Below are 27,838 nucleotides of genomic sequence, written 5' to 3' on the forward strand. Positions count from 1 at the left end.
AAATTGATGTGTCTGTGCACGGTAACAGTGTATTCAACATCAGGGACAGTGTGTGACAAAAGGCAGACTGTGATATACCAGCTGCTCTTATACACCTTCATAAAAAATTGGAACAGTTTCTCAAATTCCTGCATTGGCTCTTAGTGTATAAGAGAACTGATAACAAAATGCTGCTGCTCGTCAATAAGTCACTAACTGGTTTAAGGACACAATACATCAAAGAAATGCTTTTACAAATATGAACCCTCTTGACCAGATGTGGCGAACCTGCGGCTCTTTGCCGGCTGACGTGCGGCTCTGCTGACTTGCGGCTCGGCTCCAGCGCGAGTGCTCACTTAGTTTTCATATTGTAAAATAAACATCTTAAATGCACATGCTATATTTGCCATTACAGACAAAAAGCTGTCTGATTTAAGTATTTATTCATATATATTTGTTATTAGGCAATCTTGAGAGATTTTCTTAAGTAACATTATAAGAGCGCTTGGCTCTTTTAAGAAGAGAGACGCAGGTATCGCGTCTTGGACCAGTGTGTGGGCGGACAAGCAAGAGAGAGAGACCGGTGGTACGTAGAGCATTGGCGGGAGAAATTAATGTTATGGTTACGGGTTACAGTATGAAGATATTGTAGCAGGCCACAGGTTCGCAATACAAGTGGTGACACATTACAAGTTTAACAACAGCATTTAATAATTAGCAGTTATCATCAGGCACAGGTTACTTGACCACAGCAGTGTGGCCTGCATCAGGTCTTTCACAGCTACCACATTCTCACTATGGTGCCAAAAGCATTTATAACATAACAACATAACAACATCTAAATGTGAATAACATTAACTACTAATTAATAATTAAACAAAACAATCACAGTAACCGTAAAACTGTAAACACACCACACCAAACACAGCTCCAAGGCCTGCTGGGAAGTTCCCAACCCTCCATAGTCCCCAACACGCTACATTGCCGGTTAGCTGTCCCCAGCAACCCGCGTGTCTACAACAAAGTCCCTAAAGTGTTGGGGAAGGCGAAGCCGACGCTGGCTCTGGCCGGTGGCTTTTCTGGTGACGGTGGGCTGTGAGGTGCTGGCCTGACTCCTCCACCCGTGGTCCACCCTCACATGTGGCAAGAGGTTGGTAGGGGGCAAGCCGGTCACAGTGGAGCACGACCACCCTGTTCCTCTTGACCAGCCGTACAGTCTCTCGAGAACAGGACAAGGCCCCATCCATGGCTTATCAGTTTGGGTGGCTGGTGAGGATAGCAAGTTTGGTGGCCAGGGTGCAGTTGAAACTTTCAACCAACCCATCACCCTGAGGATGCAGTGGTGTCGTACGGGTCTTCTTGATGCCCAGCCGCTGACAGACCAAGCTGAACACCTGGGCCTCGAAGTTACGCCCTTGATCACTGTGCAGTTTCTCTGGTGCACCAAAACGGCAGAGCATCTCGGGCACTCAGCTGTAGTGTTGGCCACTCCTTCACTGAGCCGTCGAGACAGTGTATCAGCATTGTCAGGTTGTCGGTAAGCCTGGTGGCGAATTTCAAAATCAGTCCTGTAATGTCTCTAGCCACTGGGCCAGTTGTCCCTCTGGTTCTTTGAAGTTGAGGGGCCAGATGAGGGATGCATGGTCAGTTCGCAGGAAAACTTCTGCCCATAGAGGTACAGTCAGAAGTGGCTCAGACGCAGGACAACTGCCAGCAGCTCTCGACGAGTAACACAGTAGTTTCTCTGTGGTCAGCTGAGGGAACGGCCGAAGTTAGCGACGACTTGTTATCCATGCTCACCTTCTTGGGTCAACACTGCGCCAACACCGACATTACTGGCATCGATATCAATAATGAAGGGTCGCTGGAGATCTGGATACGCCAACACAGGAGCTTCGATGAGTGTTGATTGAAGCTGTGCACAGGCACTTGTACATTCTTCGCTCCACTGGAACACCTGCCCTTTCTGAGTCAGTCGGTGTAAGGGGCTGGCAATGGTGGCAAAACTCTTTACAAATCATCGGTAATAGGAAGAAAGGCCAAGGATGCTCGAAAGCTCTCCGATATTTTTCGAGGGATGGGCTAGTCCCTCAGTGCAGTCACTTTTGCTGCTCGGTCTCAAAATCTGCAGCATGGGCCAGGAGATCATCCAGGTAGGCAACACACTGCTGTCGGGGGATGTCTGCCAAAACCCTCTCCATCAGGCGCTCAAAGGTTGCTGGGTTTGCAAAGGCTGAAAGGCATCACTTTAAACTGCCACAGTCCTTGGCCAATATAGTGAACGCAGTCTTTGGTCGTGCTTCCAGTGCCAACTACACTTGCCGGTAGCCACTGCGGAGGTCAGGGGAGCTGAACCGGCGGGACCCGGCAATGTAGTCAAGGACATCGTTGCCCTGGGACCTGGTGTCTCTGGGTCACCCCCAAACCCTCACAGCTCCTGGAGTAGAGGTCATCAACTGCTTGCCTGGTCTCAGAGGATGGTGGTTGGGGTAGCTGCAAGGCATTTTGTACAGCGGAGGTAGTCTCTGACGCACCACTGACTGTGGCTGCTGACTGGGTTGATGACTCTTTTGCATCTGACGATTCTACCGTGGGCCCTTTAGTCATCGATGTCGACGTGGAGGTCTCATGAGCTGGCAACGAGGTAAGTCGCAGTCCTTTTTTGCCAGCGGCATGGAGTGGTATGGAATCAGATCCCAGGAGGAGTGTGGCCACAGATACATCCACCACCGCTCTACACTTGCGCAGCAGGTCCAGTCCGATGATGAAGCATTCATGCATGTTGGCGAGCCAGAAATTGTGGTGGGAGACCTAGTTGGCAACCTCCACCTGGAGGGATTTTTCCCCTAGCATTCTGGTGCGTTCACCAGTGACTGTGGTGAAATGTAGGTGGCTTTCCAACCCTCTGGTTGGGGACTCTTTGTTCCAAATAGAATCCCAGGGTGGATTAAGGAGATGGTGGATCCTGTGTTGATCAACGCCCTGCACTTTGTGCCATCAATGTCACAGTTTACAAAAAGTCCATTAGCATGACCCAGGCGGCCAAGTCTCTCGCTTTGACGTGAGGGGAGAAACTTCGGGTGGAAGTTCCCCTGTTATGCCACCTTGCTCCAGTTTAAATGTGGCTGAAGGGCTGAATTTCTTGGGAATGGTGCTAGGCAGTAGCGTGCAATGTTCCCTGGCTCACCATAGCAGAAAAAATCCTCCGTGGCCCACAGTGGCCTCCTGGGTTCTGCGTCGTTGTGGAGGAGTACCCGTAACTTGACAGGTCACTTCCGTGATGTCGCTCCCCTCAAAGCCTGCTTGGCGGTCCTGGTATCTCATGCCTGGGGAGTGCCACCTGGTGCTGAGCACATGTTCGACTCGTTCTGCTTCACTTAGGTCCTCAGTCAAAGTCTTTGGTGCAGCCAGTCGGATGTGCTCTTTAAGTCGCTCTGGCTGGAGCCCCCGGGCAAAGGCTTGGAGGGCTAGCTCATCCTGTGCAGCAGCATCGAAGGTGGGGTAGGCCTGTCGTGCATGGAGGTGGATGTCTGCAGCGTAGGTGCCAAAGTTTTGTCCATGTCTCCACTGGCAGCTGACCAGCTCGTCCCGGGTGTCGTTGAAAAAAATATGCCGTGTCATGCTGGTGCTGTGAACGCTCATTATGGCTTGGGCCGGTCGCTTGCTCACTCTCTTCCCCTCCGCTCTCGCTGGCAGTCACTGAGCAGCTCCTCGTTGTGCATTGCTGGCACACTGCGCTTTTTGTTTATAGTTTGAACATTCTTTTTTAGTAAATCTGTAAGCACATTACCCGTGTGGGTTAATGCTTTATCTTTTACACAATCTACTACTACTCAAACTATTTTCTTTTGTTTCAGGTTCTTTTCCCATCAGTTATGTCAGTGGTTTCCAAACTTTTTCTTTTGTGCCCCCAGAAGTTTTTCTTGCCACGCCCCCCGCCTTCTAATAGTACAGCTTCTAAGCTTTCGATTGACATCTTGCTTGCATCTTGCTTGCCGTTCTTTGCCAGAGATAAGACACCAGGCAGTGTGAGTGACCAATGGCACGGTCTGCTGTAAAAAGGAACTTAAAATATATGGTTTTAAGCTTTGTTTTGGTAAATATATGACTTAAATTTTACTGAAGTAGTATAAATGTCCAACTCACAGAAAATTGCCACACTTTTGTCATACCATCAGAAAAAAATGTTGGCCTAGATGGCTCAGATGTGGTATATATTTAGACTGGAGCAATGGGAACACAAATGCATTACTTCTAGGAAGTTCTTTGTATACTGTGGAAAGTTATTGATATAGAAGTACAAAATTGTCATATTCATTTATTGAAAAATGGGTGTATTAACTGTGTTTCTCTGATGTGTTTATAAAGAATTATGAGCTGACTTTAAGACAGTGGTCTCCAACCTTTGTGTCTCTGAGAGCTACTTTGACAAAATAAAAGTGTCAGAGAGCTACTCTTGTTTTACATCAGTGGTTCCCATATCATCTGTACTTCACATGCAGTCAGTCTGTTCTGATGTCAGTGAGATGACAGAGGGTGTGGTACTATTTTCATGAGGAATTAAAATAGTTTTGGAATGTTCTTGCAGTGAAGCATGTTCTCTGTTGTACAGTTTTGGAATGTGTTTTCTTGTTTGGAGCTTCTTTTTTCTTTCAACTGAACTGTTGGATGCACAGTTCTCATGTCTGCAAAGGTTTTTTGTGGACCCTGCTTGACGTGACGGCTTAATTCTGCATTCTGCCTTAAGGTTGTCACAATTGTTATAATGCATCCAAATGTTGATTTTTCCAGCTGTCACTCATCTTTTCGCTCACTGCACTCAACATTCTTCTCTCTCTCTCTGCTTCTTTCCGTCCTGCTCTGTACCTGTAGTGGTCAGCACACGCCCCTCCCTGCTGAATGTTATGATCCTTGTCTGCCAAAAAACGGCTCTCAGATGGGAGCCGGCACTCAGATGGGAGCCCATCATTCACCTAAAAGAGCTGGTCTTTGAGCCGTCTCGTTCACAAACGACACATCAAGCCCTGCTAGCAGCTGGAAAGACCCGAGAAAAGTTGCTGTGGACTCTGGTGAAGTGGCGCTCCACAGACACGTTTGCACTGAAAATGAGACACGCACACACTTGTCATTCACATTCGTAAATGTTTTTAATTCCTCATGAAACTAGTACGTTGTGTTGTCAAATGTATGTATTCTTTGAACCTTTCGCAAAGCTACTCAGAAACGGGTGGCGAGCTACTGGTAGTTTGCGAGCGACCTGTTGGAGACTACTGCTCAAACTTGCTCAAACATAGACTACTTTTAAATTCAGACAATTTGACTTTTGTTAAGGTATGAACCTTGAAGTTTTCATGTAATTTGTACTTGAAGTATTTAGATTTAATTCTTTTATCGGTAATTAAAATGTATTTTTGTGCATGAATGTATCTGAAAATATCTTTTGTGAAGCACATTGAGTCTCTTGTATGAAATGTGCTATATGAATAAAGGTGTCTTGTTAATTTGTCCTTGCTATTTATAGGCAGATACATTTCACATGGAATTTACCCCGCTAATTGCGCAACATTTTAGTAAATTCTATGGAATACCTAACTAACGCCCCACCCGTCCTGTGAGACATTGCTCTGTGCAAAAAAAAAGAAAAAAAGAAAAAAAACAAGAAAGAAAGAAAACACTGTGTTGTATTGTATTTGACTTTACTAAAAAGAAACACAAATTAGTTTTTAAGCTGAGCTTTGCTAATTAAAAAGACTCACAGGCCCTGAATGGCCTGTGAAGTCATGACTGTGAACAGAGCTCTGCCATATTGCTTAAGTTGCGGAATCCACTGTCCCATGACTAAGACACACTGTCACAAGGACTAATAGTCTTAACACTCAAGTGAATCTGATGAGTTTTTCCCAGCAAGCGGATAATGAGCAGAGAAAAGAGTCTGCTGCAAGGGCCCTCTGAGCAGTCCTTTGTATCTAGGAAAAGTTTGTCATCTTGATCACAATCAGGAAGTTCATAGTTCTGTTGTATGAATAGAATAGAATAGAATAGAATCTTTATTGGGTCAAATCACACATGCAAACACAGCAATCTGAAATTTGTCTTGGGCGCCCCTTTTACACACACACATATGCTTTTTACAGAGGGGTCAGGGCAGGGCAGCCATGATACGGCACCCGTGGAGCAATGTTGGGGGTTCAGTGCCTTGCTCAGTTTGCATGACTTTCCAGAGGTTGTGGAAAGTGTGCCAGTGGGGGTAAGGATATGTTACGTTATTTTTTCAGTCTAGTACTAAGCTGAATACAAGCAAGCTGTGCACTCGCTAATCAGATTCTACTGCAGTTTTGGAAGCTTTGTATATTGGGCTAGAACTCCTATTCTGTTCTATTAATGCACCCAGCAAAGGCTTCTAAAGTATGCAAATTAGCAATTATGGGAGAATGGACGGATGCATTTTCATTTCAGGGCATGCATGTGCACTGTCCTACCACTTATGAGCAGCACAGGGACCTTAGTTTGACAAAGATAGTTTACACACAAAGCTCTAAATTACAAGCAACAATTACCAAAAAATATGAAAGTTATGTAATTGCTGAAAGGTGACCTTAGAATAAGTGGGTAAATCCATTAAGCAGAGTATTTTTGTTTATTACTACAGCACTATGTGAATTATGATTACTGTGATTTGCTTAGCTGAAAGCAAGTTTAAGTTAACTTTCACAGCATACGGAAAATAAAGCGAGAAACACCATTGTATGATTTGAACAATGCTACAGTAATGGACACATTTATGATTTGGGGGGATAAAATGCATCTGAAATGCAGAATGACCCTTTTACTCTCATTATTCACACCACATTATTTTGCCAGAGATGAACAATGTTTAAGGTTAAATTTTATTTTATCCATAGAAAAATGGAAATTACAGTGCTACGTCACTGTGAATTTATTAAATTAGCTATTGCACAGTTGCTGGAGGCTTTATGTAAAAAAAAAACTTGAACTCTATGGTACCCACAGTCACTTCTCTTCAGCATCAGCAACACTGCCAGTGCCACCGTCTTGGCACATGTCACACCAGCTGCCATAATAATTTACCCAGCAAATTCACCAGCATGTGGACAATACCAGAGCTAAATCCAAGTCTGTGAGACACAGAGAAGGCTTGATTCACAGAAGCAGAGGGGATACACTAATCTGAGAAAAGCTTATCACAGAGGATGTAAAAGGCTCCCAACACCAAATGGAATAATCAAACATCAGAATCTCAGTAATGAGAACCCCACAACATAGCTCAAATAGAAAACCAGAAAGAGTTGGAAATGTGTCATGCCTCAGGGCTGAGCATGAGGTTGGTATCCAACAGCCACAAACTGCTTCCTGCATTCTTAAGCTCTTCCACTATCTGCCTCCTACAGACCCAAACTCTGTCTAGGGTCCCCCTGACGCACACACGCACGCACGTACGCACGCACGCACGCACGCACGCACGCACGCACGCACGCACGCACGCACGCACGCACGCACGCACGCACGCACGCACGCATGCACGCACGAAGCTGAGACTTCACGAACAAGTGGATCTGATCTTATCTTATTACATACAGTACATGCAGGATGTCTGCCTCTCAGTATGTTTTGAGAAACTGGACATGGAAAGTGAAATAACTTTTTCCAGACAAAAAATGTCAGTGACCTAGACCAAGCATGATGGAGAAATGTGTGTCATTTTGTCAAACTGCTGACGTATCCCCTTAAATTACAAACTTTTTCTTAAACTATCCAGATCAATATCTTATTACTATTTCCTCAGCCTCACAGCCTTTCAAGAGACACTGGGGTGTTCCGCTGGCCTCCACACGTGTAGCGGTGTCTTAATGCAGGCAGCAGCTGATCCCTATGAAACAAAATTACCCAAACTGTGGTTGTGCTCCCTTTACATGATTAGTCTGACTATATAACTGGAAAATTTTAAGATTGGCAAGTATATGTTATCTATCATCAAGATTGTTTGTAGTATGTTATGATGTTGATTTCTTCATTAAGTAGAATAATTAAGGAATGATTGATTATTATTATAATCCTTATAGATTAATTGCTATGACAAATAGAGTGAATGTAGGGCAAAAAAGCTAATCTGCAATCCTTTTTTTCTGGTATCCTATTATTTTGCCCGATTTTAAATACAAGGAAATAGCCTTCCAACATGGCCCCATGTAAATGGGCCAAAGGGAGAGCCTGTTTATGGTAATATAGAACGGATTTGGCGGTGATGTTGTGACTCTGAATGCCACCAGTGTTTTTTAGCTACAGCACACAAAGAGATGACCTTGATGACTGTAGGTCAGACAGTTTGCTCCGATGGGGCAAAAAGGTTACATCTCTATCTGACGACAAAAGCAGAAAAGCAGAAAATACAGTTCATGCCTGGATGTTTTTCAACCTGTTTCAATTCTGCAAGCACACAATGAATCGGACAGCAGCTACAGAAATTAACAAGCGGAGACATTATGATAATGGCAGCGTAAAGTTTGCAAGGTCAATCACATTGTGCATGTTAAACTTGGACTCAGGGCAGGGATTCTACATTGCACATTAATTGAAGGCATTGGGAATGAGGTGTACAATGACCTTATGTCACCTTTACCTGATTTGTCAAACAGGGAAGACCATATGTTAGAATGATTGTAGAAGATTTGTTTAAAATGTCTTACAAAGCTGCAGCTGTTTGGGATCAGTTGAGCAAGGTGAGAAATAAAGAAGAACTAATATGAGAACTGAAGGAAAATATTGAGCTGAAGTGGTTATATGTCTGATTGTATGTCTGCCAAACTGCAGAGCGAGACATCCTCATTAGACAAGGTATTGGTTCACGTTAAATAATGTGTATATTACTGCTAATAAGCTATTAAATGAAGGTGTTATTGGAGGTTATGGTGTTTTCTCTTGAGAGATTGGTCAGAGGAATGGAACAGTGAAAGCAGTAATGAACAGTTTTTTATGAGACTTCCTCAGTGAGGATATTTCCAAATCTGAATCAATAAAAGGAAGCATTGTTTTTAAAACATATGCAGCTAAAAAAAGTATTCAGTCAGTGAGTGACTTGTTCATCTTTCCTGCCTGCACTTGTCCCTTTTCTTCAAGTAGTGATGCATTTTCTGTGCGGTCACTTTTTTTCCAACCTCATCTTGTTGGAACCCTTACCACTGCATGCTGTGGCGATGAACACCCAGGTCTTCAGAATGTTCCTAAGCTTCTAAGAAAGTAATTTTTGATGAACAGATGACTATTGCCAATCTGACAGCGAGCAGACTTTGTTTAACTCCATCAACCCTTAAACCCACACTGTTAGTGTTTAAATGGTGAATTTAGTATTGCTTTAACAGGCAAACAACTAACATTTGTTTCCCTGTTATTGCACCTCAGATGATAAGTTATGAGAATTTTTCAGTCTTCAAATCAAGATTTTAATGTAGCATCAAATAGTCAAACACAATACAGACAATGGTTCACGCATTACAGTTCCATCAGACAGACGAACTGCTGTATATATGGGTATACAGACATCTATGTAAATAAAATGACTGCTGGTGATTTTCCCCTTGCCCCAAGGTTGAGATTATCCAGTCCTTGCCTACTACCTTCTATGCCTGTGGCGTTTAGGCCTTACATTTGATTTTCCTGGAATCAGTTTCCCCTTTTCCAGTTATCAGTTATGTTTCTGCCTGATTTCCCAGTGCTTGTGTCTGTGCGCCTTGTTATTAAACCAGCTTATCTGCTATATCTATATAATTATCCCTTTGTTGCCAAGCATTTGGGTCCTCCTCCTTGCACTCTGTTCAAGCTCTGTGTTCTAATCCTCTATTCTAACCCTGGCACATAGGAGATACTATAAATACTATCAGCTGCCTTACTTTATTTTCCTTTTTTGTTTAAGAATTCAATTAATGATGTTTTTTGAATAAGCGTGCATTTCATGTTAGAAATTATCTAAAGAAATAATGAAATCAGAAATGCCTGACAGATTTGAATTAGGCTGAACTTTGTGTACAGCAGCAAATGCAGGAATGCAAGCAGTGCCGATTCAAAGTGTGTGTGTGTGTGTGTGTGTATTTCTTCACCAAATATATATTAATACAGTGTACCCAATGATCTTTCAGTGGAAAGGTCAAATTCACACATGCTGTCATCTCAAATCCCAAACTCTCATCATTCATCATTAGCCTGCAGTACATTGCGCTTAGTTTCAGCCTATAAATGCAAAAGCAGTGTTGCTGAGGAGCAGGAGGTTTCTCACAAAATGAGGTCTTTGTACTGCTCACCCAGAGCAATCTGTCATGATCTCCAAGTCCATAAATTTCAGGACATAAGCAGTTCACAATTTAAGCACACAAGACTGTAAATACAGCACACAAATCAAGCTGGTATTCAAATGTTTAAGGAACCTTTCACCGTGTCAATATGCTTGGGCTGCTGGCTGATTGCCATTTGTTTAATTAATCAATTCCCACCTTCAAACTCATATGCCATTAATTCAGTGATGAGCAGGGTCACGGCACACTCCCAACACACATAAATCTTCACCAGTGCTGATCCAAAAATAACCAGTCAGCTCTGCTTTCCTGATTTAAATTAGATGCTATTTTTTTTCCGTCTGTTGCTGAGAACAGGAAAATCTACCAAGCTGCCTATGCAAAGTTTTCAGTGTAGCCCTATGGAAATTTGGTGTAATTTGTGTGTGTGTATTTGTATTTTTATTGTGTTTGTTTTATTTTAATATGTGAAATTAATACTGTTAAGAACGTTAAATAATGTTTACATGCCTAGAAGACTGTGTAGGTTAAAATACAGGTATCGGGAGGTGAGCCAATCAGAAGGCGGGGTGAGAGGTCAAGGGGAACGTGATGGGTAACGTAAAAAATGCGGAGAAAGGAGAGAGAGAGGAGGTCGGGTGGAGAAGGAGGACGTGCGGGAGGAGAGAGGAGCGATGGGTTTGCGAAGTAGGGGATGAGATGTCTGAATGGAGGGAGATGGACAACGGGTGTGTCCATAGTGGACAGATGTGTTGGTGGTTCACCGCTACCGGCTTAACTGTGGAAACTCGGCTAGGGTTTGCACGAGCCGGAGGACACTACAGTGGCTAGCTCAGCCTGAGCTAGTTTTTCGTGTTGTGGAGAAGAGATCCAACTCGGAGGGAAAGTAGCCAACCCAGCTACTCTTAATGACTTGTAGTGATGGGCATTAAGGCTCTTTCAAGAGAGCCGGTTCTTTTGGCCCATCTCACTAAAAAGAGCCAGCTCTTTTGGCTCCCAAGTGGCTCCCAAGTGGCTCCTCAGATTTTTTGTTGCTTAAATCAATTTATTACCAAATTATGGGTAAAATGAATTACTACACATACATTATATCAAATGTTTATTATTTATATGGCTTTATTAATTTACTCAACATGGAACAGAGTTCAAAAATACAAATAATACCAAAAAACAATTCATTTAGAAAATAAGGTCCAATCTCTGAGTATATTATTTGAAAATTTGCAACTATGTACAGTGAAACAACTCAACACAACCTCAACAAAACATCACTCCATAAAATATGAATTGAATTAAATGGGTAGACTGAACACACTCTCCCACCAGCTCAGTGGGCCTGCACTTTGCACAGTCTACACTCTGACGTTGAACTATCTATCACATTAAAATGTGTCCAAACTTTACTGTTACCAGTCACTCATTTTCCTCACCTTTCCAACTTGTTGGGTCTTGCAAAGTTATCTCTCTCTCTCTCGTCTTGCTCCCTCCCGTTCGTGTACTGCTGCTCACTGCGACTGCGTGCTGTGTCTGTGACACCTCCCCTCCCCCTCCTGCCCCTGAGACGCAGAGGGGGGAGGGGGGAGGGTACTTCTGCAGTGAGCAGCAGTACGGGAGGAAACCTGCTTCACAATTTGTTTACGGGGATGCGCTTCACACCTCCCCTCCCCCACATATCTTGACCAATCACGTGCGGCTTTAACAGAAAAAATAAAAAAAGTGAACGAAATAAAAAAAATGAATGGCTCCCTAACAGGAGTCAAGTCCCATCGTTCACTTCAAAGAGCTGAGTCTTAGAGCCGGCTCGTTCTCAAACGACCCATCACTAATGACTTCGTGCCCTGATCGTCGGGAACCAGACACGGCTGTGTGGACTACCGTGGCGACGTCTCGCCTACCGCGTCACCTAAACAGCGGTGCGCGAAGCATCCAGCTCTGGTCGAGGCTTCCCACTCCCCACCATTTGGTGCTTTCGGCACGAAGCATCCAGCTCTGTTCGAGGCTACCCACTCCCTAGCATCTTGACCTGCAGGCCTGAAACGTTCAACGGACATTCGGTTCGGTACCCCTTAGATCAGTTGTTCTCAAACTTTTTACATCAGGTACCACCTCAGACAATATTTGGCTCTCCAAGTACCACCACTTTTGCCGATGTTACAATACAGTAGCTTAGGCCTACCCTGTTCAGCTGCTATGCAAAATGCACACAAGAAGCAAATTTATTCCTCATAAGAATATTATTTATTTTGACTTTTGTCAGTCACAGCCACATTGTACAAATTGGTACTAGAATTGTCTCATATGAACAACTCTCCTATACGGGGCAGTCCCTCTTATACCCACAGCATGTTCAAACACACCCACAAACAGACACAGCATGTGAGAACATTAATAACAACTGCATTTCATTCATTCACAAACACACATACATACATACAAACAACACAGCATTTTGGCAACTATTTATAACTCTGACAGACTAACAGAACAGAAAGTCCTCCTAAGCTGCACCATCATGCTCATATCTGACATAAACAAGTAAATTGGCCAAACCTGCATCATCAGTTGTCTCGTCCAGTTCGATGGAATAATAGCGACTATTTTTAATGCGTTCAATCAGTGTCTTCCTAACGTCATCTGCCATGGCTCCTATTCTCCGCAACACTGTGTCATTTGAAAGTGGCACCAAGTTTAACTGTTTGTAGACCTTCTCGCCACGTATTATGTGTACCATCTCTTTGGCTAATGGTAGACACAGCTGTTCACCAATTGTGTGCGGCTTACCGGCTTTTGCTATGCGGAGGCTGGCATGATACGAAGCCTGCTGTGCTTGAACCCAGTGTTTTTCAACAGGTGTGGCGTGAGAGATTGTCAGGTCCAACTTCACTTAATTAGTCTGCGAGACAGACTGGCAGATCGCAAGTGCGCACTCCCTATTCCTACAAAATAGCCAGGGCAGCAACAACAGGCCGTGTCTGCTAACATTACTATTTGAAATATTATCTTTGTCTTTTTCATTTGACATGGTTGCATTTGCCTTCTGGCTTCACACTGGAAATAATCTAAGTGAACCCAAATTTATACTGCATTGGTCAGAAATGTCTGGGAAAGCTCTTCCACTTTCTTGAAAGCAAATCCAATGAGGAGGAAGCGTGAAAACTAGATAACATGGAAGAACAGGTTATTGCCCAGACTGTGCTCATGCCCCCTCCTCCACTCTATATGTATTTAAGAAAGAAAACCTTGAACTATGTATTAAGACAATATATAATTCAAAAAAATATATACAGTACATAACAAAAGACAACCATTGCCAGCTTGTATCTGACCTTAATAAGTCACAACCATATTTCCATCATCAACAAGGGTCTTTACAGAATGTTGGATATTCTGGATTTCTTCTCATTGATTGCATACTTGACCTATGCTGTAATGATCAATTATATACTATTGGGAAAATATCTCTCTGGTGGAGATCTTTAACGATTGACGATATGTCAAAATGAATGAATCAGCAAAATTGTGCCTACATGATGGTTGACATTGTATGTCTGTTACCATATGCGATCCCTGCCTGAAAAATTATTTGATCCACCAGATCTGGATCCTTAACTTTTGCAGGATCAGCTTGGGGTATGTATGCCTGAATGCCAACAACCAAACACAGAGTAAAACATAACCCCTGTCACACATTTGAAATATATCTCCAGCACGATCCAAGTGTTTCACAGGATATTTTACAAGTAATACCACGAAAGAATGATCAAGTTGTAATATATACACATGATTTGGTCCTTAGCATGAAACTATGGCTGCAGAAGGTCAAATTGAGCTGGAAGGCAATGGGCGCAATAGAAAAGAAAGAAGCCAAGGTTGACATTGCCTGCTCGGCTATTTTTCCTTACCAACATGTTGGATGTGGAGCTGTGTTTTAGGAATTTTACCAATGTATAGAAAGTCACAAAATTCTTCACATAGGAAGTTGTGCTGCGATGTTGTGAAAGAGATGCCTGGGTCGGTAAAAGGCTATGCAATTGTGTTCAATCTCCCTCGCCCCTGGAAGGCCTTCAGTACAATGATGACTATGAGGGTAACAGAACACTCAGGGCCATGCTAAGTTTGGCACAGCTCTGCCCACACTGCTTGCGGATGCACTTCACATGAGGGATATGAGGATGGAATATTTTGTTTATTGGTGAACTCAACTGGCAACAGGCAACTGATATGTAACCAATATCTTAATACATCCCAAACTTAGGGCCTGGAGTCCCTCAGATCCACCACTTAATGGTTCTTTAAATCCCCTGTCCTAAATGCCCAGGCTCTGGATAACGAGGGCAATCTGGCACTCCCCACCAGCAACACTGTACGCTTTGAAAAGTTCATGCGATCGCGTCCAGAGAATGGGACCCTCAATCCTGTACCCTTAGTCTTTCTGACTTTTTTTCTGACTTCTTACTTTTTTCATTGTCCATTGTTCTTTTTCATTTTCATTGATTCATTGGCCACTTAGTTGCCTCCTCCAAGCCCACCACCTGCTTGCTTGATCCTCCACCTACAAATTGTAAAGGATCTATGCCTTGTGCTTGAGGTCTCTTTGTTTAATATTATACATAAGTCACTCCCCACAGGGTAGTGTCTGCTGCTTTATAAACAGCTCTTATTAAACCTCTGTTGAAAAAGCCTGCTCTAGATCCAGACATTCGGGATAATTACAGGCTGATTTCTAATCTTTCCTCTCCAGAATTCTTTAGTGCCTAGTAGCGGATCAGCTTATGGACAACCCTGCGTTAAATAATTAATTTGAGCCGTTGAGCAATCTGGCTTCAGGTCCCTACACAGTACTGAGACCGCTCTGACTAAAGTATGAAATTATCTACTTCTTACCGCTGATTCCGGTACTATCTCAGTTCTAATCCTCCTCGATTTAAGTGCAGCTTGCTCAAAACACTGCAGCAAGACCAAGGTCAAAATGTAATCACATCTAAAGACACAGCTCTTCTCAGTATACTTTGATAATCGCTAACTCACCAATGAACAGGAAGCACAGTCTCCTTTTTGCAGGTGAATAGCCAACCTAGGTTAGGGCTTAGATAGACACTGTCCACTCTTGCTCAGTGATAGTGTGAGTGTAGTGAGAGGATGGGGCACATCTTTCTCTTTCCTTTATTAACCCATAAATATTATATGCGTGACTCGACTGACCACTAATTTGGTCTATGAGCCCCACACTCTTGAGTGTGAGGTCCACGGGTCAGCTATTTTCCAGCTCCGTGGCTCCTGAGCTGTCTCAACGGTAGATGGCTTCTCGCCCAAAGGGATGCCAGGTGTGTCCACTTACACAGCTCTCACTTGCAGGGAATCTCTCTTGTTTCTTGCCTTTCCCTTCTATATTAAGATGTTGTGGGCCTGTAAAACACTTTGAGACGTTGTATGTGATATTTAACTATAAAAATAAAGTTGACTTGACTTTATTTTCAAATTCATGACTAGAACTCTTCACACTCTATGGGTTTTGAAATGGTACAGTCTATTTTAGGTTTCCAGTAGGGAACAGCATTGACTAAGACATGAATCTAACTAAAGAAATTAATCAAACCCACTCCCAAGACCACTTATGTGTAAGAAACATTCTTCCTTACCAGAGGTAAGCAGTTGAAAGATTGTGAATTCACTTATATCTTTTATTCACCCACTCTCACTATCCATCTTATCTTTGAAATGCCTAATAGGAAGTCTCGATCCTCTCAGAGATGTCCTTCAAAGTGGACTCACAGCTAGTAACCTATTCAAAGCCATTTCCTCCTGATGATGTGAAAAAGAAATTAGAGAAAGAAAGTGAAGCACAAAGAAAACTCGAGACCACCAGAAACCATTTAAAGGGCCATGAAAACAAGTTTAGCCAACAAACTTGTGACACCATGAAAATCATGCTCGACTAAGATGTGTCATAGCATTGTGACTGATCATAATAATGGGATAAGATCGGGGTTTCTTAACGCTAAGAAGAACTTGTTTAATCAAATGTATATATATATATATATTTATATATATATATACCTTCTATATCAGGGGTGGGCAAACTACGGCCCACAGGCCACATGCGGCCTGTTGGGTATTTTAATGCGGATCGCCCAATTTAACAGGAAAATATACCGGCCTGCTTTAACGGATCCAGAATAAGCTATAAAGAGGAAAACTTTGAGCTGGATGTAATTTCCCTACATTGCATAATCCAGTGGTTCCCAATTTGATTCTGTAGGGAGATGCAGGTATCGCGTCTCGATGAAAATAAAGCTGCGTGGATCAAAAACAACAACCAGGCCGACGAGTCTCAGTAAAAACAGAGTGAAACCTGATATCAGAAAATGTAAACACATGGAGCAATAATGTTATCTGGACGCTCATTCTTCTGCTGCGATATAAAGAGTAAAAAAGTATTAAGGCATTTAGCTAATATTTGGAGTCAATTAAGAAAGCTGATGATTTTCCTTAAGCTGAGCAACAAAAATGGCTTTGTGATTTTGCTTTTGCTGTGGACATATTGACAGACATGAATGAGCTGAACATGAAGCTACAAGGGAAAGATCAAAACAGAAATTGAATAGCAAAAATAAAAAGAAGAAGTGAGCATTTGGGGAATGTATTCAATAGCTTTTACAGGTAATGTATGTAAGTTCACACTGGCCTGGCCGATCTGTCAAATAAAAAAATCATTGTGCCCCCTGAGCCAAAAAGTTTGCCCACCCCTATTCTATATATACAGTATATTCTTTAATGCAAATCCTGTGATAAATTGTCATATTGGAAAAACAAAATCGGACAATAAAATGTTACAATACTGAGGGTGGAATAGAGATGAAAAATTCTAAATTATGAAACTTACCACTTCCACCCATGTAACTTGGCATTTGTCCAAAACTGTTGTGAGCCATTTAAACCGATTAAAGTTTCACAAGTTTTCAAGATTGTTATCTGAAGCAGTTCTTTGATTGTTTCTGCACCATGTTGATCCTCCCACAACTCAAAGTAACCACATCATGTTACTGTGCACCCCGACTTAGATGGCCAATAAATTTCTCATCCAGAGTTAGTGTTCTGACTTTTGTAAATTCTTTCGCCAGACAAATTATTTGACTGAGTTAAGAATATTAGATCTGTAAAGACAAGACACATTTCTTTACATCTTTTCCCTACTCCTCTCTTTACTTACTTTCTACTCCTTACTCTTTGTTGGTTCTCTCAAGTGCATATTTTTGGCACCTTTGAGGAACAGTTATTGCTGACAGTGTATTCTGATCAGATAGGCTTCACAGTGACAGACTCGCCGTGTTTTGGGCTCAGCTCTAAGGCCTCTCAAAAATTTGTCTGACTCCCAAAGGAGAACTTGAAAGTTAAGAAGCCTGACAAGGCCATCAAGTCCATAGCAATGCTGTGAGTCTAACAACTTCAGAAATGAATAAATGAATAAGAAGGTTGTAGTGTTCTGTGGTAACAGTTTAAGATTAAGAAATCCCTGTATTTTACCAGAAATGGGAGGGGTAACTTGATTTATGTACTGCTGTCGCCATGAGCGTGTTACATTGCTTCCTTATATCGTGTTCAAAAATTCATCAGCAGGAGGATAATAATAGCAAAGAATAGGCATATAGGGACTTCTATACACGTTGATAAATATTACCCATCAACAGTGGTGGTAAAGTCTCGGCCTCTGATAAATTTGACTTTCTTTTTTCATCGGTGTTCGTATGTCCAGAACACTTATATTATATTACACTTATATTTCGACTGCCAACGATACCGAGAGCTTCTGTAAGTGCCTCCATGCACGAGAAACAGTGAAAAGTAAACAGGACATGATGGACTACCTACATACGTTTTTACAGGGTCGTATTCGCACAGGACTAGTATTATCTGAGGTTGTTTTTCCGAACCGTTTTACAGAAGGAAAAAGTCCCCGTAATTTTTTCTGAAATTCTCCAGAATAATTACTGTCCAACTGAATCTGACCATGGAGTGTGCGTTCATGGTAGGAAAGCTGAAGATGATTGCTGATAGGCTGTTCCTGTCAGTGGCACCTGTACGAGAATCACGTTTGAGAAGAAAACAACAAAATACTGAATCCACAGGGATTCCCCGCCTTTTTATTTTTTTTATTGTTTTAGAAAAAGTAACGAGTACTCATGGTTATGGATAGAAATGTAGCAGAGTAAAAAAGTACGATATTTGCCTTTCAAATGTAGTGGAGTAAAAGTCATAAGTACTCCCCCAACATGATACTCGAGTAAAGTAACTAAAAGTACACTTAAGTACAGTACTCAAGTAAATGTACTCCGTTACTGTCCACCTCTGGGTAACAGTGTAGCTTATCCTAGTGTTAGCATCCTCAAAATTGTGTGATCACATGATAAAATGTTGGTCCGTTGGAGCCTGTCTCTAATTACAGTGAGCATCACACAGCATGAATTTTGTTTGATCTAATCATTTAATGTAATTTCGTAATAACGATTTCAGCCATTTTAGGCCATCTAAGACCTAGCCTACACTCAAGGCTGAACTGTGTTTACTATATCATACATTATGTTGATCAATGACATGCCACACTTGAGCTATACTTACCACCACAAACCCCAGTTAAATAGCTGACATAAATAAACCAGGGCTCCCCGCATGCGTGTTTAACAATGCGACTGTCTGCGTAGGTTCCCAACTCCTGCGCTAGTCTAGACCATAATGGAATTGAGTCTTTTTTTCCATTTAGGCACAATGTTAAACACATGGTTTTAGATGCTTCATGCTAAAATTACCACAAGTGGATATTGTAGGAAAACAAAAGTGAAAGTTCCTTCAATATGAGTATAGATTTAATGAGGGATTTGTTCCTTCATTTCATCCAAGACACTTACGCTCATGAAGCCGTCCAGTAGACCAGAGTCAGGTTTGGGTGGAGCCTGCAGTCGCTCCATGGACCATTTCTCAATGATGGAGGCCACCTGGCTGTTCTCAGTGTTGAGGATCCTGAAGCCTGTCATGTTCACACCACTGTATCGGTATGGCTCCACATCCAGGGCAAACAGATCCTGACAGGAGAACATACCAGGACATAGACAACTTTGAATAATCTATTAACATGGCTGCAAAAGCATTCTGACCATCACAAAGGACACACAACCACAGACACAGGTGATTTATTATTTTTATGCCGAGTACATATATACATATATACGGATGTTTGAAAGCAGCTGTTAATATTCATTATCTCTAAATGGTCAATGTCAATGATTTGTTACCTGCAAAACAACAAACAGGTGCTTTGGATTAATAATAATGTTATTTCTGAGTCTACTACAGATGGGTCTGCAAAGCAATTAGCCTAACTTAGCATTAATAAAGACTTGAAGCACGGGAAAACTCATACATAATTATGTCAGCAGTGAAAACAGTGTCATGAGGACAGAATATTAGAAACATCTCATACTGTAAATCAGCTGGAGATGATATCATGTGACCAGCATCTTTACTATTACTATACTAATGACAGAATAGCTTAACCACCCATACAGTACTCATCGCATGATCAGAGTGGAGAGTAAAAAGACATTTGGCAGAAAATGGCTGCCATATGTGGCGTCAGTATGGAAGCGCTGTTCACTCGGAAAATTAGACTGTCAGTACTGGACTCTGTGCCAAACGTAAGACACCCACCTCCATGTTTTACCACCCCAGCCTGATTCATGTTCGCATTTTACTGAAACCACCAAAGGGATATTTAATTATCTTGCACAAATTGTGCCATACTGAATGGATTCAGAGAAATAAAGCATGGATGTTTAGATGTGTCATTTTAAACTGAGAACGATCCCTTTTTACAATTGTAATGAAAAGCACATGTAGGCTGTTGACGAATAGGAGAATTACATATTCATTAAATAAGTAAAAGATGGGGAGAGGTGTAACACAAAAAGAAAGACAGCAGATTGATTTTTGGCAACACAAACAGATTCTTCAGAGAAAGCATGACTTTGGACTTCAACAAGAGTTTGTCCTTGTACAAGGGCCGAGAGCACATTCAGGTCGTTATAAAATGTGCATGTTCTGCATGTAAGTCAGTGTCTATGAATAGGTCAACTTGTCAACATATCAGGCGAGCAAATATTCAGCCAAGAACTGAAAGCTACAGAATCTCAACGCTGTCTTTCTCTTTGATGAGTGAAATCAATATTTGCACTCTTGTATTTTCTTCTCATTATTTAGTGGCTCAGAAAAAAGTGAAAATTTCAATTTCATATTAGTGTGTCTCCTCAAAGCTTTTTCAACAGTTTGTGTCAACCACGTTGTCAACTTTAATGCAGCTACCCAATAACTGCAAAACAAATACATTCATTCGGAGTACAGGCCCAAAAGTCTCATTATAAAGGATAGCAGTTACAATCCTCTGTGCCTCCATGTTTATGCTTTATGTTTTAGTCTTTGATATATATACATATATATATATTCACAGTGTGTATATATATATAGTCTGTATGAAGAGTCATATAGATCTCTGCTACACTGCTGCCAGCCTGGTTGATTGAAGATAATAATGATTTAGATATTTAAAAAAAAATGTATACAGTGTGTATACTGTTTATATATCCAGTATAAACTCTGTGGTATGTGTGTACTGTATATCCAGAATATATAAACACACACACACACACACACTGACTGATCATTTTGCAATAATGGTAAAACGTCCATGTCCACTTTTTCACTTTTTACAGTTGTTTATATTGTGTTTTTATAGTGTTGTACGTTATGATTGTCTCTTTCTCTTTGTTCTGTAGTCTAATAATACCCTGGTTTCTTGAAATAGATTCTCAGATATAACTCAGACATAAAGTACATGAAAGTACTCGTGAAGAAATTCAGGCACAAACTGCACAGAGTGGCTCTAAGCCAATGGAGTTTTAACAAAAATCTATATACAATCTTTTCTATCTACCGATAATTCTGAGTTGAGGTTTGCAGATGCTTAACTCCAATTCTGGGCAGCACATTCAGATCAATAAAATCAGCCAAGTCCAATCTACACCTCAAAGGTCGTCAGGATCTGGCTGTTCAGCTCTCCAGGAATGACATTTTTCAGTGTCTCCTGTCTCTCCATTTCAAACAAACACCTCACCATCTTTCTCTGTTCAGTGGTTGATACATGCATTGTAAAATGTTTTTCATGATGTTTACATGTGTGTAATTATCAGCTTACTGTCTCAATCAGGTTCGAAAAAATAATTTAATGGGCATGTATACATACTATACATCCTTGACAAGGAGCTTTACATTTAATCTAGTTTAAGGTGAATACAATTGTGAAAGACAAATGGTACTAGCAGAAATACTGTTATCACTGCACTCACTGCTGCTACATGGTAACACAAAGACAAATTACAGGAAGGGATGATAGGAAAGCAAAACAAGCAGGGACAGCATGAGCATGAGAAAAAAGAACAGTTGAAAAAAACGTAAAGGAGGACTGACAGGATTAAAACAAGTAATTAGGGGTTGTTTAAGAATACAAAAAAAGTTGAAGAAAGGGGATAATGTTTTTTTTGCTGTTATTGATAGAAGAATAATGCTATTATTTTCATGAATTCTAGAGGAAACACTGTTGGGGGAGGGGGACTGAACCAAGGAAATACATCTCAAATGAATAGCTAAGAAGTGAAGAGTGAAAAGCAGCTTCATCATCTTACATCTTGATAGGTATGTACAGTAGAGCTCTGAGTTCAATGTGCATGATGACTCAGCAACTCTGCAGTGCATCCACTTTATCTACTTACCAGTGTGGTGAAGATGTAGTGATAATACTCTGTCATCATTCCCATGGCGAGAGCCTATGAGAGTCACAGAGAGAGGGAGAGATTAGAGGAGTAAAATATTTGTAAATTATTAAGGATGCACAAACAACACATTTGCATTTATGTGTTAGATTGCACAATTGCATAGATTAACATAATGTGAAAAGAAAATGATTCACGTGAGTTTCTCCTTCCCTGTGATGATTAAAAATAATAAATTACTATATAAATTGTTTTAGCTATTTGTTTGTATTGAAGCAAACATTTTACATGACATTGTAGGATATTTTGGAGATCATTTTTTATACAGAAAGATGGAGAAGAGGAGAGAGAGAGAGAGAGAGAGAGAGAGAGAGAGAGAGAGAGGGTGGAGAGAGAGAGAGAGAGAGAAAGAAGAGAGGTTGTATTATTATTACTATTGTTGTTGTTAAACTTTATACGAAGAAAAAAAGTAGATTGAATATACTATATACATTCTCACTTTGTTTTTGACAAGATTTTCATCCTGTCTTTAATTAACATCACATCATCATTGATCATCAAAGCATTTATAGTCGAGTTGGTGACTTGGGTGGGCGACAATAGACCTGCAGAGAAGGGTACAAGTATTCCTTGTTGAGATGTGCAGGTGCTTCACTTAATTTCTGGACAACAGTATCAGATATTTTAATTCGTTTTGTTGGTTGCAGGCTTCCTGGGAAGTCCAGGAACTCCAGCCCCCCTCCCCCCTTAAAACAAGCACTTGCGTTTTAACCATTTGACAAATGTGAAAAGGACAGCTTGACACCATAAATACTAAAATCACACCACGGTGTGTAAATTTGATTGTTGAATAATGAATAAACACAGTAATACATTTAAATGTATGTAGGCAACCAACAATTCTCTCTCCAGTCTAATTTGGTGCAGATGCTGGGGATCAGGAGCTGTGCGTAACAAACCACCTGAATGTTTACAGAGTGCTGCATATCCCTGTTTCTGTAAACATGTTCACTGTCTGCTCGTGGTCGCAATGATATATGTGTGCAGTCAGTTGCACCGATCCCATTTTGAAAGCCAGCCATAGCAAAAACACCCTTACACATCACTTCTCTGCCTGCATGAAGGGGAAAAGCCCCTTCGTGCTTCAGCACTGCCCATGTAAAAGCACTTATATACCAGGACACTGGTGCCTGAGAGACACCCATGACATCCCCAAAAATTATACAGTTGCCAGGACAGAAAGTGCACAGGTTACGTAATGGAGAACAGGTGTGTCAAATAATTTTCAAGTATTTACAACGAAAAAAAATAATCCAACACAGCTCATGGACAAAACAGACACAGAAACCGTTAAGCCAACAGAAAAGGACAATGGACAGGTTAAGATAGCAGTTCCAAAAGGGGGAGATGAAAGCATGGACAAGAGTCTCTGCATCTGAACATTTTACAAAAATGGAGGAAAGCCGTCTCTCTGTGTGTTAATGCATGGAAGAAAAGTGCCAAAAATGATGTCAAGATTGTGGGGATGGATTTGACAGGGACACATCAATATCAATTGACAGATTAGAGAGGGAAGCTGTCAGAGATTTGGCACCAGTTATTTAGTTTTGTCTGTGTTGGGTTTGAGAAAGTTTGATACTCATGCAGGTCTTGGAAGTCATTGGAGGAATTTATGGAGTTTTGATTGTTGTCTGCATAACAGTGAAAGTTGAGGTTGTGAAGGTGAATAATGTGATTAAGGGGAAACCAGTAGATCAGGGATCGACCGGTGAATCGCGAAGGTAATGTGGGTAGATCGCATGGCATTGAAAAAAGAAGTTAGCCTATCATCCATCCTTACTTTGGCATTTGCCACTTGATTGACATACACATACACGCTTTTATCTAAGCATTTGTTGTTACACGTGGTGGTTCATGCAGTAAGTAGCCAGGAAGCTGAGGGGCATTATATCTACATTTCACTGACACAAAATAATAGTAAGTCCTCATATTAATAAAGGAGAGGGAAAATTCTTCTCTCAAAGTCTTTTGATTTGACCATTTCTTTTGAGGGGATAAGCATTAGAGTTTGGAATTTCACCCAATCTACAGGTTGAAACTCCAATCTACAGATTATGCAGTAAGTGAAAGGTTGATAGCCAATTGGGAGTCAAGCTGACTGAAACACAATACTTGTATCACATTACCTCTGTATTTGACGCTGAAACCCTACATCATGTTTTCCTGTTCGGTTCAGTAGCCAACAGGTTACAGCATTTAGAGAACACTAGTGCATTGTGGCGAGGCAGCGTAGAAGCATGGCATGAGTGAAACATTTACAATTCAAATTTCCTGAAGCAGTGATGCTTCTAGTGTGAAAGATAAAAGAGTTCCAGCAGCAGCAGCTTATGGCCGTTTATGCAGACCTAAGATGTCATAAATGTCACATAGTTGCCATGTTTCCGCAATCTCCATGACTATATCCATTTATCTTTCTTCTTTTTCAGATTTTCAGCATTATAAATTTAATTGCATGATATCAAGATTGCATGATAACAAGATTTCCAGCTCAAGGCGACTGTGAATGGAATCTGTTAGTGTGTGGTGTACCGCCTCATCTTGTAAGAAATTGCAGTATGAATTGTTATTGTCATTTGCAATTGTAAATTGTTTACTTGTAACACACCTGCTTCAGGATCCCAGCAGCCATTTCATGGCCACAGTCAAAAATGATGTGGAACTCCTTCCCCCTCTTCATCTCCTTCAGCAGTGGTTTGGCATCCTTGCTCTCTGCGGGCAGCTGGCGGATCTTTAACCGGATGTTGTAGCGTGATGGTGCCTTTATAAGTTCCTGCAACCGAATTAGACCTGCATGGAAAAAACACAAAGAAAATACAGAATTGTAACATTTTCTTCTGCATGGATGGGTGCTGCTGTTTGATAGATCAGCCCAGCTGTGAGCTGTGCAATCCAGTTACTATTATTCCTCTGAATTTTCTAAATAGCAATTTCAAACACAGTGTATGCATAGTTTTGCTGTAATTCAAGTAACATGTATTGCTGCCTTGTGTGCAGTCCATGTGTAATGGGATGGTGATGAGATTGAATATAACGCCCAGCTTGTTCTTTGGGCCACAACCTACTGTGTATGTAGAGGTAGGGTGTCAATGTCATCTCATTCCATTGATAAAACCACCACCATGGGTCAGACAGACAGTTTACTTGAGGTGTGGATTTTGCCAATTGTGCTTACCATTTAATTGTGTTTGAAGCCATTTGCTTTTAATAAGATGTTTGGAATTAGTGGTGCTTATATAGTAGCTGTGGTGTGATATTTCTCTTTTGTGTGCTTGACATCTCAATGTGCTTTATAGTTCACCTGCTGTTTTGTAACGGGGGCCACATACACACTGAACTGTGTTGTCCAAGCAAGCATGAGCATTTTCTAATGCATTTAGTATTAGGTATTATTATAGCAAAGCAAGTATTTCTACAGTAGTAATGCTTGTGATGGTATAGCACTCTGGAAGGCTGCCTGGATATATTCCAGAAGATTACAAACATTCAATAACATTATCCAGAGACATTTCAGAGATTATCCCGAGACATTAACATTAATATGATCATTCTTGAATTTGAACAGCTGGCAACATCCTGGCTGGAGCATAAATGGGTGGTGTGCTTGCTTCCCATTCTCTCCAGCAATGCCCTACTAGCACAGACAGACTGACTGCACTGGCCTCCACAAAGCTATCCTGGGTTGACTGGGATGTGTGTGGGGGCAGCATCATTGCATCATAACCTTGGAGACACTGGGCATTGATTGAGGTCCCTTTTGATTTTGTGTGTGTGTGTGTGTGTGTGTGTGGGTGGGTGGGTGCGTGCGTGCGTGTGTGCGTGTGTGCGTGTGTGTGTGTCCAACAAGAACAAACCTAACCCAGAGCTCTTGATGTTGCTTTAGCTGTCTAGTGAAAAATAACAGTTTTTACTAGTAGAGCAGCTGTTTTATGGTTTTGTAGTTTATACTGATAAGAGCAGCCCAACACATCAAAGTGCTCATCATGAACATGTCAGACTATGTCTCCCACTTGCTGCCTCTACTCACACATCTCCCCTTACATTCTTCTGCATAGCTTCTGCAGGTCACGGGGGGAAAGCTGGAATAGGGTGTCTGTGCTGATCAGTATTGACAGTGTTTAATGCCCAGTGACTGCTTCAGGATCCATGTTTAACTCTGCATGAATATTTCATCTCCTCTAAGCTTTTATTAGAGGCTGTCAGGGAGTCTCCTGAGCGTAAAACAGATCGGCCAGGCTGTGATGAATATGCTTGCAAGGGAAGAAGCGCTCAAGCGTTCCTTTCACAACTTCCCTCGAGTGCATCATCACCATCAAGGAGGAGGAAGCTGCTCAATCATCGTTCGTCATGTATACAATAAGTGATTCCCCAAGTCAGCTGGTTCGCAGCATTCCATGTTTAGAGTAATGGCTGATGAGGGTCAAGGTTAATGTGATCCTCCCCAGATTGCCTTACTTGTTTATGTTCAATTAAACGTGTTGAACATGTTTGAGAAAGATTAAAGCAAGCCTTTGGTCGAAGATTATCGAATATGGAGGCTCTCTGGAGGGCAAACATACTCCTTCACAATAGTAAAATTGTCTGAGTTAATTCTCACTTCTTATACCACTTTTTCTACACTCCACCCCTCTTTTGATGCTGTATACATGTTTACTTTTGTCTCAGTACAAGGTATGCAAACTTTCATCCCTCTGGCCTTTTCTGTTTTTGTCCCAAAATAGTCTATGGTACACTCATTACATTGGACAGGTTCCAATTGGTGTGTATGGACAGAGAAGCCAAGAGATGGGGTAAGCAGAAAGGAGGTTGTCTCGTGGGTATACTGTAATTCGGGGCACATCACAGTTAAAGAACAGCTTTGCACTATGAAAACTGAGTCGCTAGCTGTCAACATGTGGCCACAGAGGGAGTTCTCTGGCCCTCAGCTGAGGCATACACAGCATGTGAACACAACAAAAAATCTAATAATTAATTATTTAATTACGAGTACTATAACGCATTGATTACTAGTCCTACATTATTATTATTTGTGTGAATTTAAACTTCCTTATATCGAAATGCACTCCTCTACATTAAACCAATCAAAGCGTTTGTTGTTTTAATGTTGTTTCTTGTATGATATTGTATCAAAATCCTATTGTATTATCTCAGGTGACAAAAGAGCAGGCAGTACAGCTCTGCTCCTCACCGGCGACACAACCAGCCATGTGATATTTGGGGAAGGGATCAGAAGAAGAAAAGACAAAACTCTCCATAGGGGTCCTGGACTAAAAATACATTAAGTTTCTAGCTCACCATGTGTTAAGCATTACACAATATATATTTTGCTTTAAAAACTTTACTTCTGATCGAAAAGTATATTACACTTATCAATAGTAAAATGATGCTAAAACCCCCAAATACCAAAAAACAAACCAAAAAACGTTAAAGGGCAAAATAGGAGGAAACCCCTTGTAAAACAGACTCAGTTATTCATTGTAAACTATTGACTTTACATCTTCAGAGGTGGAGCCTTTTAGCGAAGCCTCCTCCTTGAACCTGCCTGGAGGACATCCCTTTCTTGTTTGCATGTCCTTGAAGCTATCAGCATCTTCCTCCCGCAACAAGGTACAATCAGTGTTGGGCATAACTTTCAGATGGATCGTAATGTAATGGATAAAACTTCTCAGCTGGATTTGATCT

General features: G+C 41.4%; 1 protein-coding gene across 1 annotated transcript in view; it reads right to left on the reverse strand.

Annotated features, from left to right (window-relative positions):
* Positions 1–27,838, reverse strand: part of grik2 (glutamate receptor, ionotropic, kainate 2) — a 190,678-nt gene that overhangs the window by 100,591 nt on the left and 62,249 nt on the right. Inside the window, exons 4-6 of the mRNA XM_076148425.1 lie at positions 24,765–24,949; positions 22,100–22,153; positions 19,187–19,360 (exon numbers count right to left, since the gene is read on the reverse strand). Of these exons, the coding sequence (XP_076004540.1) occupies positions 19,187–19,360; positions 22,100–22,153; positions 24,765–24,949 (413 nt within the window). The remainder of the gene's footprint in view (positions 1–19,186; positions 19,361–22,099; positions 22,154–24,764; positions 24,950–27,838) is intronic.

The sequence above is a fragment of the Genypterus blacodes genome, unplaced genomic scaffold, assembly GCF_046128005.1.
Source record: "Genypterus blacodes isolate CSIRO-AG114 ecotype Tasmania unplaced genomic scaffold, CSIRO-AGI_Gbla_v1 ptg000040l_1, whole genome shotgun sequence".
Taxonomy (NCBI): Eukaryota; Metazoa; Chordata; class Actinopteri; order Ophidiiformes; family Ophidiidae; genus Genypterus; species Genypterus blacodes.